The sequence below is a fragment of the Pogona vitticeps genome, chromosome 1 (genome assembly GCF_051106095.1).
Source record: "Pogona vitticeps strain Pit_001003342236 chromosome 1, PviZW2.1, whole genome shotgun sequence".
NCBI classification, from domain to species: domain Eukaryota; kingdom Metazoa; phylum Chordata; class Lepidosauria; order Squamata; family Agamidae; genus Pogona; species Pogona vitticeps.
In genome coordinates, this window is record NC_135783.1 from 69,603,937 (window position 1) to 69,621,446 (window position 17,510).

A 17,510-nucleotide genomic window follows, 5' to 3' on the forward strand; every position below is an offset into this window, starting at 1 on the left:
TGGTTGTCTGATTTTTTTCTTGAATGCTTCCAGCATTGGAGCATAGTAAATCTAAAAATAATCTTGTCTCCAGACTGGTTAATAGAAAACAACCACATTCTGACTTGATCCCTCCACTACCTCTTGTTGTTCTTCATCAGCAACACAGAAATAGTCCCCATTCCCTCTGAGCATTCAAAGTTGCATGGTGAGATTAAATCTCTTCAACAGCACAAAAACAAAGTCAGCCTCCTGCTGAAGATGTTTTTTAAAGCAGCTGCTTCATCTCTATAGTGAAGAACCTTGTTTTTAAAAAGTGCCTAACTCAGTCAGGCACCATTTTAGCTTTGGCAGGCAAACAGTTTAAAGACAATAATCCAAAAATGCATCTTAACATTTACTTACTTTGTAAGTTTAAATTTTGTAAGTTAAACATTAAAAGAGATTTTTTTGGCAGTTTGCAAAACCCTACAACATTTAGTAGTAGAACACAGCTAGAGTTAAGCACTTCTAACTTTCCCTCACTTAATGGGATAAAACTATCTTTATTCTCCAACTGAAATCAGTGAAACTTAATTACTGTTTAAAAGGTAACCTCCTCACTTTGCAAATTCCTGAAACTGAACTAAATGAACTATAGAGACATTTAATTAAAAAAAAACCAAGAATTCATTCATTTCCCTGAAACAATATAAAAACTAAAATCACTGTGTAAAGACTAGATTTATATTAAGCAAATTAGACACTTTAAAATGTAGGAAAAAGAATACAAACATCAAAAGATGAGTAGCACAGGTTTTTTTACACATTACTAGGAGTTAGGTTAGGAAAAATACATTTCTCGTTTTTCAGTCTGTTTCGTATTTTGAACACACTCCAGGTTCTGATTTTAATTTATTGTTAAAAAAAAAAAAGCAGCACTGTGGCATCTTAGCACTCTAAAATGCTAAGGCCACAGAAGAAAACATCTGAAATGGTTTACTAGATGTCTGACTTTTGGTGACAGTGAGATTTTAAACTCAATGGACCTTACTATAATATATATTGAACGTTTGCTATGTGAAATACAGTGTACCTTATCCTAACTTTAGTTTAATCACAGACAGTGGATGTAATTCTGTGACATATTTATGCTGATGTAACTTCAACAGTGTAAATATGGGCAGCAAGTTGCCACCAGTTAAGAAGTCGGTGCTTGTTTTTCTTTTCTGCCAGATCATGCAATAGTTGTATGACAAGAAAACAAGGCCCAACTTCCTAATAGGCAGCAGTTTTCCTCCTGAGGTTTTCACTGTTGGAGCTATGCAAATAGAAATAAATAACAGGATTCTGGGCATTGACTGCAAAAATAAATGAACTAATCTTCTTCATATATCAGTAGCCTTGTGATATTTATTCCACATTTCTCCATAAGTGTGATCCAAAGCACTTTTATGTGCATGGTAAAACCTCCTTGAGGGAAAAATACTACACTGAGGCTGTAAGATGTTGGGCACATAATGAAAAGACAAGACTCACTGTAAAAAACAGTAGTGCTGGAAGAACTTGAAGGCCACAAGAGAAAAACTAAAATTGAAATGGACTGACTCAATAAAGGATGCCACAGCCTTGAGTATTCAAATCTGAACAGGACTGTTAGGGGTTCATGCCCATCTCTAGATAGGACCTTTTGGATGTCACTAATTCATAAGGTCATCATAAATTGGAAGCAACTTCGTGGCACATAACTGCACAAACCTCCTTGAATACACTGAACAGTCAGCGCCAAGAGGGGGTTGGTGACAAAAGGTTCTTTCTATCACAGCCTGTGTCTTGAACTAGAATGACCCATTTTTGCTGCCTGAAGTTATGTTAGGACAAGGTTTGCAAAAGGCCCTAAGAGACCCCAAGTTACAGAGACCAGAGGTCTTATTTAAACAGAACTCATGAATCTCAAGTTGCTGATCAATTTCACATCGAATTTTGAAGGTCATTCATTCATATGGTCACCATAAATTGGAGGTGATTTGACAGCACATTAACAATGACAACACAATAGCCTGTGATGTCAGTGCAACAGGAACCTACCAGGATTCTTTATGAATATGAGCAAGGTATTCTAAAAGCACATGAAACCTGCAGAGAAATTCTCTTAGATAGGTTGATATCCATTACAATTAGTTTTTTGTGATACCAATTCATAGAATCCATTTAAAACCAAAGCTAGCAGAGTGGGTGAATAAAGAGACAGTCACAATAAATTATGCCTGGAAATATCATTTTGGTATTCTTTTCTTAGGTTTCGTTGTGTACTCTTCCAGCATGGGTAAGAAACAAAACCACACAAAGTATACAGAAGCAGACATTTTAAGTATGTCTGAAGAATTACTTAAAGATGTTTCTCTCCGAAACAGATCCAAAACGGCTTTGATTAAAACTTTATTGAACCAACTGTGGGCAGGTCCAGTCACCACAAAGAGGATTCATGACTGCATTGCTATCACATGCAGAGAGCAATTTGCTAGCACTACATTCATGCAATGAGACAATGCATCCCATGTTATCAGCACATGAGGCAGCTATGAAATAAAAACTATTCAAGTAGCCTCTGTAAGATCATATTACATTGCTGTTTTCCAATAATTTTTCCAGATCACTCCAATCGGAGTGCTTCTGTACAATCTTAAAGCTTTATAGTTCTCTGCCAGCCCAGAGTTAGTCCAACAAAATGGATCAACCACCATTTTTTTGGATCTCCCCCAATTAAATAAATAGAATGTCTTACCTAAATATAGCCAACGGTGCACCTAAAAACTCATCCAGTACACTCTAAGCTGTTAAGCTATTTAATATATCCTTACTCATAAAGATGATCTAGGGAGAAGTGCGTTTTAAGTTATAGATTGTTCCCTATACAGTAATTAAAAAATATCATCTGCTCATTTAGATGTGCAGAAGATGCTAAGGTACTAATATCTGTGACCGATTCAAATGCTAAATTTTTGAATGTTGCTGAAATATAAAAAAGCAGCCTTGGAACAATTCTAATTGTGCCTATTTATACAATTATATAAAACTACATGGATCTCAGAAAAACCTGAATGACTGTGCATTATTCACAAAAGCACATAACTGAAAAAACAGAACTCCTTCATTTCATGAATTCAAGTCATAGGTAGCAGTTGTAGTTCAATACAAAATATCTTCTTTCCATCCTTGAAAAAACTAAAAACTGAGGTTTCCTAGTGGAAAAAGTGCCAAATAGTCTTAAACCTCAATGTAGGTTTGGTACTTAAAGATGTTGGAAATATGACACACTTCCCCACCTGAAAAAATTTGCAACTAAATTATAAGTTCCCGAATATCTCCCTCCATGTAAATCTTTGATTCAGTATTCTGACCTGGTGGCATCCTATCACAAGTGTTTTATACAATTAGTTGTTGGTCTTTTGTCCTTTAAAATGAGAAAGAAAGAGATATATATTTTGCTTTTGTTTTTATGTCGTATCCAAGTCCTCCCTTCCTCAACTCTTCAGTTCTGGGTTTGTAAACAGAAAAGGAAAAAACAGTCTTTTCACAGAAGGCTGTACTGACAGTAGACATGACAAAAACATTGAGGGAAACATTGCTTCTTGTTATCATAAAGCAAGTCATTTCTATGCAAACTTTAATCGCTGTCCGATTCTTCTTTGTATTTGGCTCTGATAGCTTGGCCGTTCTGAAGGGGCATTTCTTCATAGTCGCTCCTGTCCAAAAAGAGATAGTTGAGAACACTACAGATAAAAGAAACATAAAACTACAGTTTCAGGCAAGAAAAAAAAAGAATGCTGAAAATGGAAAAGGTAAATATGATGTTTTCACAAAAGAATGAACAGAGCAGTCCTCACTTGAGGTTCATGTGCCATTTGGATGTGAAGACTGCACTAAATGACTTACTGGACCTCCAAAACAGGTGTGCAGACAAGGCCATAATTAAAGAAGAAGAAGATGAAATTAAGTTGGCTGTGCTTTCTCCACGACAAAAATTAATCAGAAGTACTGCACATTGTATGCAACTGGGAGAATATCTACAGCATCAAAGACTAATCTTAAGGATATACAGTGGTGCCTCGCTTGACAAGGATAATCCGTCCCAGTGTAATTGCTGTAGAGCGAAATCCTTGTCAAGCGAAATAAAAAAGCCCATTGAAATGCATTGAAAACCGGTTCAATGTGTTCCAATGGGCTAAATACCTCAGGGTCCAGTGAAGATCCTCCATAGGGCGGCCATTTTCCATGCCTGTGCAACGAAAAATTCCTTCCTGAACACAGTGGGGAGCCCTTTTAAACAGCCAGCGGCCATTTTGAAAACCCAACGATCAGCTGTTTTGAGCATCGTAATGCGAGGAATCGGTTCCCGAAGCAGGGAACTGATCCTCGTAAAGCGGTTTTTGCCCATTAAAACATCGTTTTGTGATCGTAAAAGCGATCACAAAAACTTCATCGTGAAGCGGGTTCGTCGTCAAGCGGGGTAAGTGTTAAGCGGGGCACCACTGTAAAAGTAGCCAACAACCACCATATCCTTCTTTTGTCTTTGAAGATAGTAACTGAAACGACTTTTTTTGTCCTCCCCTTAGTAATTGTCCAGCAACCATTTAGATTCGGAACACTGGAAAGCCATAGTGGCTGCTTAAAATGTTGCAGCATATTATTTCAAGACATTCACTAAGCACTAAATTCCTCATGATTTCCTTTTATGACACAACCAACACTCATTGCAAGGTGGTCCTTTTTTAAAGGAAAGTAAAAATCCAAAGTCAAACATAAAACCCCATTCCTCATACTTTGCAGAACAATTGCATGTATATAATTAAGACTACATCGAATCAATTACATTTTTGTTAACCTTACCCATATATCACATCATCATCTGAGTCGTTCAGCATAGAGAAGGCAGGGTTGTCTTTCAGCTGAGACTCTAAATAAAAGATTTTGCAGGGAAAAGGTTCATTTAACAAGAGAACAGCTCCTACTTGGAGAGACAATCAAGTGTGCCACATTTTAAATATTTTCAATACAGTAAAAAAATTACCTCTACCCCAGATTTTATTTTACTGAACATCTTTTGATTGACATCCAACTTCTATTATACAGTTAGTTTCAATATAATATTGTAGGACACCAAACCAAAACCAATTAACTGAAATAAATAGAATATTCAAGGCCAGTTTCCACTTTCTTTATAATCAAAGACCAATTTGAAGATGCATCTATACTGCCCCTTCCTATTGACTATCTCCCCCCCCCCCCAGTACTTTCATAACAAAGCAATGACCCTTAGGGTCAGCTATGATACAATGCTATAATACTCAACAGCATTCAAGTCACTAAGTCTGCTAGGATCAGCTGGAATCCATGCAGTCACCCTTTCCCACTAATGCATCTTATAGTTCGCAAAGAATGCACTTCACAATACCAACCTATCACTAGATACATAGAACTAAAACCTTTTCTTTCCAGAATTCCCAATTATTCTGTGCCAGTTTGAAACTAGCCTTTATTGCAATTCAAAGTCAGAAGTATGTTGCATTTGATGCTGAGTGTCAGGTAGCAATCCACTAAAGGTGGGGGGGGGGGTTTGGATCACAAAACTAATCCATTGCTCAGCCTCATATCAGAGGTACACTTAGATTGTCAGTTGTTGTTATCGGCTGTTTCTACTGGAGTCTCCTGACTTGTTCTGCCCATCTAAATGTTTTAATGGGAAACTGCCCAACCACATGTTCTGTAACTTCAGGGTGCTTTACATATTTAAATACTTAAGCTTCAAATAAAAGGGACACACCTCTCTTCTTAGAATATAAACAGTGAACAGTAAACAAATAAAATGATATGCATAATAAAAACAGATGGCCCATGCACCAGTGCACGTGTCATTTTGCTATACTGAGTATCATCTAGAACCAATGCTTATGAAGGGGGAGTCAGTGCTTGAATATCCCCATCAATAGTATAGCATGCCACCTTTTTGCAACACAATTTGGTCATAAGAAGCAACAAAGCTAACTTACCATAGAGGGCATTCTTCGATGGAGAATACACAAAGGCTAATGTGTATAGATAGAAGTTCAATAAACCATAGAATGATAAGAATTCTGCAGGTGTTAACAGTCAAGGATATGATACCAAATAATTCAAGATGACGATATCAGAGAATGCAATTAAATGTTATTATTCACATGTAAATAGGAAATAAAATATCAAGACCCATATTACTAGTGACCAAAAATGCAAGTTGCACCAGGTACTCCATTTGAAAATATAAATCTTAGATATAATTGACCACGGAACCTTTCTTTAATCAAGTATGAGCTTGTAGAATGCTAATCCTTCAACTAGTCTTATCCACACTTATACAACATCTTCAGTGTCTCAGTAACAAGGTGTCAGGATAAAAGGATATAATTATGATAGTGCGTTGACAGTTCAGCTACAAAGTTGTCCTGCAGAACCTGTGCTCCAAAACGCAAGTAAAGTATAGCAATGCTGCAAGGGTGGGTGGGTGGGGAAAAACAAAGAGTCACTCTACAACTTTGCAATTCTTCATAAAATTAAACTTCATTTCAACAAATAATAAGTTAGTACCAGGAAAAAGAGTAGGCTCCTAATGACCAGTAAACTTAGAACACAGGAAAGACCTGAACATCAAAATGCAGGTGTCCTGATAAATATGAGATGGGATGTGAGGAATGTAAAAAGGAAGAATGCAGCAATAGTACAAGAGGCAGCTACAGATTTAAGATTTGCTCTGAGCACTATGATAAAAGTTACAATAAATGTCCTAAGGAGTGAGGCAGGGAAAGGGGGTTAGCAGTAGAGAGATGTTAGAAGGGGACAAAGAGAACTATGAAGAAAAGGACTGCTTTCAGTCTTGTAGGACCTTTTTGGAACCTAGAATCCCAATGGTCCACTGATGTGGCTTGAAACTTTGTAGAGAATCATACACTTGTAGCAGTGTATGATTCCGAATGCAAATTCTGCAATGCAGGATGCAGCTATGGCATTGTTAACAGATTACTGCCCTCTGCTTAAGTACCTTCAGTAAAAGAGAAGAACAGGTTAATTACTTGTAATTGTGGCTCTTCGAGTGGTTGTCTGTGAATTCACATGCATGGATGTTTCTGCATGTGCATGAAACTTGTTGAATCATTCTAGAGCTCAAAGCAAAAAGCTGTCTCTCAGTTCCCCATTTCCACCATTGTCCATGAGGGAACAATGGGTGGGGTGTGTGAATTCACAATCACTCGCAGAAACAGTTACAAGTAACCTGTTTTTCTTTGTCATGGTCTCTGCAAATCACACATGTGGGTGACTGACAAGCTCATTTACTGCCTAGTGAGCTTGTGAGTCATCAATGAAATGACTGCTCTCCTAAACACAGCACTGAGTTAAGCCCTGACATCCAGCTGATAATACGTGATGAATGTCAAGGGAAAGCAGTCAAATGTGCTGTTTGGTCTTTTTCTCTTTATGTTTGGAGCTGCTTTGGTTGTTTGTACTTCTTGTGATGCAACTGCTGCCTGTAGAACTGTAAGGTTGGTGATAGCAGAGGCCTTTAGTGTTTGCATGAGAATTTTAATGATGGATATGAGTAGGGTATTTCCACTTTTGTCAGTATTGTCTTTATTTATATGGTGTATAGAAACCCATTCTTTTCGCAGTATACCTCTCATTCTGTAGGCTTTCCATCATTTCATCAGTCTTTTCATTGAATCAGGCAAGCAAAGCATGAGCCTGGAGTTATGGTGTTTCTTCCTCCCAAGCAGGCACAAGGCACACCAGGTTTTCTTGTTATTTCTCTGCAGACTGCAAAGGAGGATCTACCGTTAAGTTTCAATGGCTGGTCTGTAGATTTCTTTTGAGCTTCTGCTTTGGCTTCAATTTCTTAGCCAGTATAGACTCAGACTCTATAAGCTCTTTATGCTTCTTCAAAGTCAGATGGATTTCAGCATTGAGGAAGCTTTGGGAGTGGTTGGCTATGCAGATTGTGCTCTCAATGCCAATGGAATACCTTCTGTTTCAGATGCCATTTGTGCTGACTTGACTTCCTTGGGTCTCTGTTCATCCTGGTTTTTATTGCCTGCATCCGACTGGACTGCCTCCATAGGTATTTGTCTGGAAGGGGGTCTTACACACACATGCCAGAGAGATGGAAGAGGTTTGTTGCAATAGGGACCTATGGCCAGCAGCAACTTTTCCCAAAGATGGGATTTGAACCGGGATTGTCAGTTTTTATTAGTGACTTACTTAAATTTATGGTAGTGCTGTCATGTTTGGGTTTATGTGACACTCACTGAGGCAATACAAGCATTTAGAATATCCATTGGTGAGTGGGATCTTGTTGTCACACATGGCACACTTTTTGAAAGGCCATAAAGTTCAAAGACCTCAAATGACAAACAAATGCTAACTAACAAACTTAAGTTTTAGGGGAACTCACACACGTTCAAAGGGGACAAAGATGAAGAAGAAGACAAACAAACGAAGGTAAGATTCAAAGTTTAAGCTGTGGAAAAAACTCTAAGAACACATTTTGAGGAGTTTCCTCAGCGATGGCTAAAGAGAACTGAAGGACAGCCACTGGATGTGAGAATATGTGCAATGGAGAGCGGCTGCCGTAAGAGTCTTTTTCCTTTGAGCTCTAGGATGTTCTAATGAGTTTTGCGAAGGTGCAGGAACTCCCACGTGTGTGACTCACAGAGACTACAATGAAGAACACATGGCTTCCCAAGACAGCTGTTCTACTACCAAGGAGTTTTCGTGAGCAAGACGTTTCTTTTTAAGTTTAGACAAGTCCTGCTCTCTAGAGTATACATTTTTCTTAATGGTTAAGATATACGGAACCTAATTTGTGGTAAGCTATTGTAGATGCAAAATATAAGAGAAGGGCCATTTCCTTGAAAACTCTGTTAGGGTGTCCATTTGTGAGCTTCCCATAGGCATCTAGCTTACTGCTAGACACCAAACATTGGATTAGATCACACCTAATCTGATCCTGAAAACAGATCTGTGTATCATGCTTCTATCTCCTAATAGTTAAGCTGATTCAACCTCCTTGCCAGAGAATGATTATAAAGTTAAAAAATTTAGACACAAATATTTCAATGCATTATTCATTGACCTGAACCTAATGGTAGCAGTTTAAACATTCCACATGGGGGCAAGGCATGGTGAGCTTAATAAAAAGGAATTAAGAAAACTGCAGCATGTTCCTCCTCAAGGCAACCTGATGGATGTGGGGAGGGAAGGAGAAGAGAAGTATCAGAAAGGGGCGGGGAGGCCCTGTCACTGCCCACTATTAGCATAAGATTTTTGAAGACTAACTCCAAAGAACTGTGGACAAACCAACATTTTTAAAAAGACTTCCTACACCTGCTATTTGTTGTTAGATCTATTGCTGGCTTTAACACATGGTATTTTGACAATTTAACACTTGAACTGGCCAGTGCATTTGCTTGATTCTTTTATTTACTGTTTTGTATTTTTATGTTTGCAAACCATCCCAAAGGCAGTTGCTGGTTTTGGGATATACTAATATAATACATAAACATATATAAAGTTTAGTTTATATACTAAGTGAAATCACAGAAACAGGTTAATCTGAAAGGCAGTCACTTTCTAGAGCCTTTGGTCACCCTTGCTATGATTCTTTTATTTAATTAGTAATTCAAAGTAAAGCATGTTTACAGACAGCATGGCTACAACCAGTGCTGGATAGGAGAATCTGAGGGCTGGAGTCCAACAACCAGTAATTTTTCCAAGCTCTGCTCCGGTTATTGAGCTGTGCCTCGATTTCCAGGTTCAAACAGGGAATACTTACCACTGATACACTATCTAACAATTACCTTGTCAGAAATGCAAGATTTGTTTTGGTGAATTATAGCTTTAATATTTGATACAATATAGGTAAATGTAAAGGTTCCCCTTGACATTTAGTTCAGTCGTGTCTGACTTTAGGGGGTGGCGCTCATCCCAGTGTCCAAGCCATAGGGCCAGCTTTTGTCCAAAGACAGTTTCCGTGGTCACGTGGCCAGCATGACTAGACACAGAATGCTGTTACCTTCCCACCATGGGGGTACCTATTTATCTACTCACATTTTTACATGCTTTTGAACTGCTAGGTTGGCAGGAGCTGGGACAAGCGACAGGAGCTCACTCCGTTGTGTGGATTCGATCTTACAATTGCTGGTCTTCTGACCTTGCAGCACAGAGGCTTCTGCGGTTTAACCCACAGCGCCACCACATCCCTACAGCACAACATAGTCTGACTTTATCACCTTCCACACCTGAAATAATCTTGCTGCTTTTCTTCTTATTTTTATGTTTTTATGTTTGCAAACCATCCCAAAGGCAATTGCTGGTTTTGGGATATACTAATATAATACATAAACATATATAAAGTTTACTTTATATACTAAGTGAAATCACAGAAACAGGTTAGTCTGAAAGGCAGTCTGACTTTATCACCTTCCACACCTGAAATAATCTTGCTGCTTTTCTTCTTATTAAAACTTACCTAATGACAAGCACAACAAATGTCAATGCTGTCAAGAATTTCAGTCTGAGATCTGAGAAAAGGAGAGAGCAAAGTATTACTGAAAGGTACACACCTGTTTCATTGGAAAAACAGTTCCGCAGCAATAAAAAAAACGGAACAGAAGAAATCTTACCAATGTAGGGCATGTTACGAAGTTCTGAGCATGCTCGGATGATGAGGAACAAAAGGTACAAACTGTACACAGATGCCACCACAAGAAAGAAGATTTTCATCCCCTGTTGCAAAATTATATTTAGAAATTGTGTTAACGTTATTCTGACATCATTGTGCTGCCTTCCTATCCTCCCCACTCCTGACCTTTCATACTATACAGAGACCGTCTACACCATTTCTGCAAGTTGCCCCATCTGTCTGACACATGTAGGCAAAAAGAGGACAATGCGGTGTTCTATGTCAGCCTTGCTCAAGTTGGTTCACTTCTATAAATTGAACCAGGGTACAATTCCCATTATTCTCAAACAGCAGATCTGGACACAAAGATTTGGTGCACACATTTAACTTGCTACATTTAGACCACTTTGCATAATTAGAAGGACAAGAAATTTTTATGTAGTGAAACAGCTGTTCATCATTTTGGCAGCAGCCATGAAAATAAACTGAAGGAAGCTGAGCCAGCTACACAGTTGTCCCCAAATACAAGAATATAATTTACTTGGATCCTAACCGAAGTGGAGCATTTAGGCACCTCAAAGAGCTTTCAGAAGGAACTGGAAAGAGAGTATTCCAGCAAGAGAAATAAAGCTCTATGACTATCTAAGAAAAAGCATTAATGCTCTCTCATATAAAGCATTTTTGCTTAATATGTAACCTAAAATAATTAACAGAGGCAGAATAGTACAATGTTAGTAGAAGGAAGCCAAATTGCACCTGAGACACCAAACGATCTTTTCCCCTATGTAATCCCAGAAGGCTCACAGCAAGTGACTGTAAGGGGCAGCTAAAACAGAGAAGACCTTGCTTTTGGACCAAAGTTGCAAGAATGAAATTCGGCTCATTAAATGAAGATTACTTGTCTACTTGTAGCACCTGTAAAAGGCCACATCTGAAGCCTAGGGGATCCCCAGGGTTGGCACACCATCTACACTGTACTAGCAGAAATGCCTCCTGTTCAAAAAAAGAGTGCCTTTGGATCCACGCCATTACATGTGCTTAACTACACTCACATTTAATCTCAGCTTCTCAGATAAGAACAGCTTTGCATGGTTTCCAAAAAGCAAGACAGGCAGGTTCAGGGTTTTACAAATGCTCACAGAGAGGAAGTACTGGATTTAACTAATAGATGAGCAAACTACAGCTGAGGGCCTCAAATTATGAGGGGCCTTTAAATACAAAAAGCTCCCATTCCACCCCCAAATCCATTAGAATAATGTACAATTTTTGGTAATGCTTTGGAGCAAAAGTAAGATTCCAACAGAATAAGCAATCCTTTAACATCATGTAATTTTCTTTCTTATCTCAGAAATCTATATCACAAGGAAATTTTAAAAAAATATATATTTTTGCAACACAATTAGGTATTTAATCTTGTATTTTAAAAGTTATATGAAATGAGTCTAAAATTTTTCACCACAAAAAGCATATCGGGTGTCACTCATTCCTTGAAAATTAAATATTGCAAAATTAGTACCAATTTAAAGCGGCAGCCTATATAGTGGTGCCTCGCATTGTGACATTAATTCGTTCCAGCGAAATCGCTGTTGAACGAAAATGTCGCAATGCAAAATAAAAAAGCCCATAGAAATGCATTAAAACGCGATTAATGCCTTCCTAGGGGCTTCAAACTCACTCTTCAGCGAAGATCCTCCATAGCGCGGCCATTTTCGCTGCCTGTTAAGTGAGGAATCTGTCCCAGAAAACAGCGGGCGACCATGTTTTTTCCCGGCAGCCATTTTGAAGCCGCCAATCAGCTGTGCGAAAATGGTCACTTTGTGATGATCGGTCATCGAAAAGCAAAAATACCCCATAGGGAACATCGTAAAGCGATCGCAAAAGTGATCGCAAAAAGTTGGTTGCAAAGTGATTTCGTCGCTAAATGGAGCGCTCGCTAAGCGAGGCACTACTGTATCTATTACTTTAAAGTTTGGCAAACTGCATTACGGACATCAGATGGACAAAGGAGCAGATAGAAATAGCTCACCTTTTTTTCAATTTGTAGTAGTCTATTTAGCATTTGTCATAAAAAGCTGTAACACTGTTTCACCCCAACTTACCTGAAAGCTATTTGTGTCAATTCCATACTGGTACGTTGGGTCACGTAATTCATTGGCACTAAAAGAAACCAAAAACACCAAGATCATGAATGTACAGATTTGTATGTATCATAGTAAAGCTTATTAAAAATACATAACAACTGACATTTTAACATATTTGGCCTTTTCTGTCTCTACACCCAAATTAGGCCTACTGTTTCCTAGATGCTCTAGAATATAGCTCTATAGCTCTATTTCCTAGGAAGAGTTGAGAAAAAGATAAATTTCAATTTAATTATGTAACTACTAATGGAAACTTATCTACACAAAAATGGAAATATAAACTTGTTTCATCTGAAACACTACAAATGCCGACACGAAGCACAAGGAAATGTTTCTAAATCATAGACCTACTTGTACTAAACAGGTTCTGTTACATTTTTATATACCCATGACACATATCTATACATCTTACATTTTCTTACCCCTGTATTTATATATTATGAAAACACTGGTTTTCAGCTTCTCTTCTGATGCACCTACCATATTTTTTGCTCCATAAGACACACGTTTCCCCCCCCAAAAAAGGGGGGGGAGTCTGTGCATCTTATGGAGCGAAGGTGGCGATTTTGCCCCCACTGGCCCCTTCCAGGACCCTTGCGGGGCTCCCCCCACCCCCCCACGGGGCCACTGCAGGCGAAATCACCACCTTCTGGAAGTCTTTTGAGGCTTAGGACGCTTCAGAAGAGTCCCAGAAGGTGGCGATTTCACCCCCTCTGACCCCGGGGGGGGGGTAGGGTGAGTCTCTAAAGGGTCCTGGAACACACCCTAGGACCCTTTGGAGGCTCACCCTGCCCCCCCCGCTGGGCCAGAGGGGGCGAAATCGCCATCTTCCAGGACCCTTTTGAGGCTTGGGAAGCTTCAGAAGAGTCCCTGAAGGTGGCGATTTCGCTCCCTCTGGCCCCCAGGGGTGGGGAGGTGGGGGGAGCCTCCCAAGGGTCCAAGTCTGCCTTCCAGGACCATTGGGAGGCTCCCCCCACCCCTCTACGGGCCCAGAGGGGGCAAAATTGCCACGTTCTGGAACTCTTGAGGCTTGGGAAGCTTCAGAAGAGTGCCTGAAGGTGATGATTTCGCCCCCTTTGACCCCATGGGGGGGCAGGGTGAGCCTCCAAAGGGTCCTGGAACACACCCTAGGACCCTTTGGAGGCTCCCCCCCAGAGGGGGCTAGGGTGTGTTCCATAAGACGGACCTCTCCATAAGGCTCACCAAATTTTTAGGAGAAGAAAACAGATTAATTTTTCCCTGTTTTCTTCTCCTAAAAATTTGGTGTGTCTTATGGAGAGGTGCGTCTTATGGAGCGAAAAATACGGTATTTAGTTGTCTCCGTGATATGCTTCGTGAACTAAAATTGGCATTCACATTTCAGTTTCAGTTTTACTACAATAAAAATAAATACCTACCTCCTTGAAAATAACTTTTTTAAACTAATGATCACAATATATTTCCTAAACAAAACAGACATATTACAGAACACCATAAACAATTAATATATGCTCTATAACATTGTCATCTATTAATATGTGCTCTATAACTCAGAATGAGAGCAGTAAAAATCATGAAATTATAAGCAGCTATAAATTCTACTGAAACTTTCAAAAAATGAATTCAGTCAAATTTTTCTGCTATTACCACTTAAATAAATTTGTTTATTCAAGTAATATAATAGATTTAATTCTTTCCTTCATCAAGGTAGAGAACTGAAGCACTTTAGAGAGAATGGAAGCCATAGAAACATAGATAACGTTGTCTATGATAAGTATGTTATCTCTAATAAGAACTGTTGGGAGCATCATTAATTAGAAATATCAATTATTGAAGGAAAGTTTAAAATGAAAGCTGTGATTTACAATAATAACAGAAAAAGACCAGACATATGTAAATAGGGTAGGCAATCAGTACCACTAAACAAAAGCTGTTTTAACATCATTGATCAGCGCACGTATGAACACAGCAGTCATTTGAGAAATTTCTAAATTAGTGAAGCAAAGGAGCAGAACAGAGGAGCAGAAACTTTGCCTTTGAGAAACAACTGGAAGCAAGACTGGAAATGCTCCCTGGAATGAAAGGCAGCAGCATGCAGTCATCCAGGGGTTGGAGTTTAACTCCCAACAGCCCTAACCAACATACCTAATGAAGCAATATCCAGAGGGCAACATACTTCCTATCCTTGCATTAAAAGCACTGCTTTCTTTGTTGAAATAGTGGAAAGCAGGGAATTACTTACGTCTGCCATATTCCTAATGTAACAGAAGCCAGCCACAGAAGACCAACAATGAAGAGTTTAGGAAAATAGAACGTTAAAAACTTCCTTTCTCCCTAAAAAGAGAAAAGACAAATTAAGAATACTAAACTTGATTTTTCAGACATGAACTAAATAAACTCTTAGGAGGCTGGAAGCAAGGTTAGCAACAATCCATGTCAGAGTATGCTGTCCCTCAGCTTTAATAAAAACTTGAATTTGTATTCAGGGCTACAGGGCCTTGCCTCTGCCCTCAAAGTACTGCCTACTCTCCAAACATGAGCCTCATGTTCAAGACTGCAACCAGGTGTTCTTTTCTACTTAAGAGGGTAAATTTTTTCATCTAAATGTTATGACAAGAAAAAGCCACACATGGCTACTTTTGTTTTCACCTTCTAATGAAAGTGCTGCCAAATAACCAGATGTCCATTTAATTATTTGTATTTATTTATTTATTTACTCTTAGTTGACTCTTCAGTGAAAGCCTCCCAAGGCTTGAGACCTGATGATGCATGAGACTTCTTTGGAATGTTTAATGCTAAAATGGGCCACACAGTATTCCTACACACGGCCATGGGGCATACAAAACATTGCTTCAGGAGCTAGATCCAGTTGGTATCCTGGCTGTTCCACACCCTGCTTGCAGAAGAGAAGCTCCTTTTGGATGAACTAGGAAAAGACCTTGCTTTTAAATAGATATAATAGGTCAGAGTTTTGATACTGATCAAACCTAGACATGTAATTGACTATATTCACTGAATATACAGTAACTCAGAAGTTCTATATTTAAACACTCACATAATTGTAACTGTATATTCCATATTACATGCTGTCAAGTCAGAACCAGTTTATAGACATCCTAATAGGTAAATGGGATATTTAAGTAGTTGGTTTTGCCAGTTCCATACCTGCTGGTGAATTTCCATGGTTGAGCACACATTCAAATCGAGGTCTCCTGAGTTCTAGTCCATCATTCTATCCACTACACCACACTGAGAAAAGTAATTTTATACCCCAATACAATATAAGGATTATTTAGATATGAAGTTTTGTTATTCTAGGTCCAGTGGGTTTTTTAAATGCTATTACAATGGAATATTCTACCTCTTCCTTCTCTTTTGCAGCCCTCTGAGCTGCCCAGAGGTAGGGAGGACACTCCAGTACATCAGAGCAAATTCTGAGGGCAGGTGGACGTGTTCAGGGAGATGGGGACCACTCATCTCTTGCTTCCACTTTCTGAAGCAGTTCGACCAGCAAAACAGTACTATAAGGTCCTGCCTTGTGTTTGTGGTTTTTATTACTATAGGGAGATCTCAGGTTATGCATTTTCATTTGTGGATTGAAACACAAGTAGATGAGAGCAGGGGGAACTAACTACACAGCTATAACTATATACTGGAGTTGGCCCACAGCGACAAGAGCTCAAATCCCTGCTCAGATAAGAAGCTCACTTGGAATTCTTAATGCATCACATCTGCCTGACCCACCTGACAGGGTTCTAAGAGGTTTAATAACACTTACTTTGAGGTCCCTGGAGGAACGGCAGGATAAAAATGTTGCTAAGTAAAGGAACCTCACTGTTTCGGATGCAAAACCATTTTGCTGACCCCTTTGCAATTAGATTCTCTTAAATCTATTTATCCTAAAAAGGTTTTGACAAAAATGTTTATCCAGTATAAAAAGTGAAGAATGTAGGGAAATCATTTTTGAAAAATAAAAGACAGAATGTAAATGATGCTGAATTATCATCATTCCCTCACCTGGACTCTGATCCCATGGTAGACGCAGAGCCAGAAGAGAAGCAACGCACAGAGGAACAAAGACTGGAAGAGGTCATCCAACATCCCAGGAAACCAACTGTTGATGAGGAATGAGAGGGGGAAAAATGGATCTGCAACAGAACACATCAAAGAGGGTCATAAGACATACCCTGCCTCTTCAAAGGGTCGTTATATTCCCCAAGCCACTCCCCAGTTTAAGCTAATGGAAGGAAGAACTGATACAATGCAACATGGAAAGTGCCCTTCCATGTACCAGTTTTAGCACACATTCTACTTTCTACAGTGTTCTTAGAAGAAATGTAGTGATATAATTCCTCCTATAAAAGCTGGAGTGAGATCCAAAGCACAGCACACATAACAAGACTAGCAGAACCTAACTTTCACAACACCTACTTACTCAGCATGTTACTCCAGTACCCAATCTCCTATCAAGGGTCATGGTACCCTCCTGAACCCAGTGGCTTGTGGTTCAGGAAACTAAGGAGGAATCCCCCTGCAAGCTTTGGAGAAGCCCAGAACCTACACGGCTAAGAGGAATCGCAACCTTTCCTTGTTCCTGAGGATTATCAGGCACTTGAGATTACCTGAATGAAGGGGGAAAAGGTTGTTGCACCCAAGGGAAACATACTAAAAACAGAGCATAGACTGGCAACCTACATTGGAACATTTATAATTAGTTGTAAGGC

General features: G+C 39.1%; 1 protein-coding gene across 2 annotated transcripts in view; it reads right to left on the reverse strand.

The window, feature by feature from the left end:
* TMEM181 (transmembrane protein 181) overlaps positions 1 to 17,510 on the reverse strand; it is a 52,999-nt gene continuing 35,489 nt past the window's right edge. For both annotated transcript variants that reach the window (XM_072994770.2, XM_072994776.2), the window contains exons 9-17: positions 16,804 to 16,934; positions 15,029 to 15,120; positions 12,766 to 12,823; positions 10,668 to 10,770; positions 10,514 to 10,565; positions 6,401 to 6,483; positions 6,009 to 6,098; positions 4,849 to 4,915; positions 1 to 3,704 (exon numbers count right to left, since the gene is read on the reverse strand). In XM_072994770.2, the coding sequence (XP_072850871.1) occupies positions 3,626 to 3,704; positions 4,849 to 4,915; positions 6,009 to 6,098; positions 6,401 to 6,483; positions 10,514 to 10,565; positions 10,668 to 10,770; positions 12,766 to 12,823; positions 15,029 to 15,120; positions 16,804 to 16,934 (755 nt within the window). In that variant the 3' untranslated portion in view covers positions 1 to 3,625. The remainder of the gene's footprint in view (positions 3,705 to 4,848; positions 4,916 to 6,008; positions 6,099 to 6,400; positions 6,484 to 10,513; positions 10,566 to 10,667; positions 10,771 to 12,765; positions 12,824 to 15,028; positions 15,121 to 16,803; positions 16,935 to 17,510) is intronic.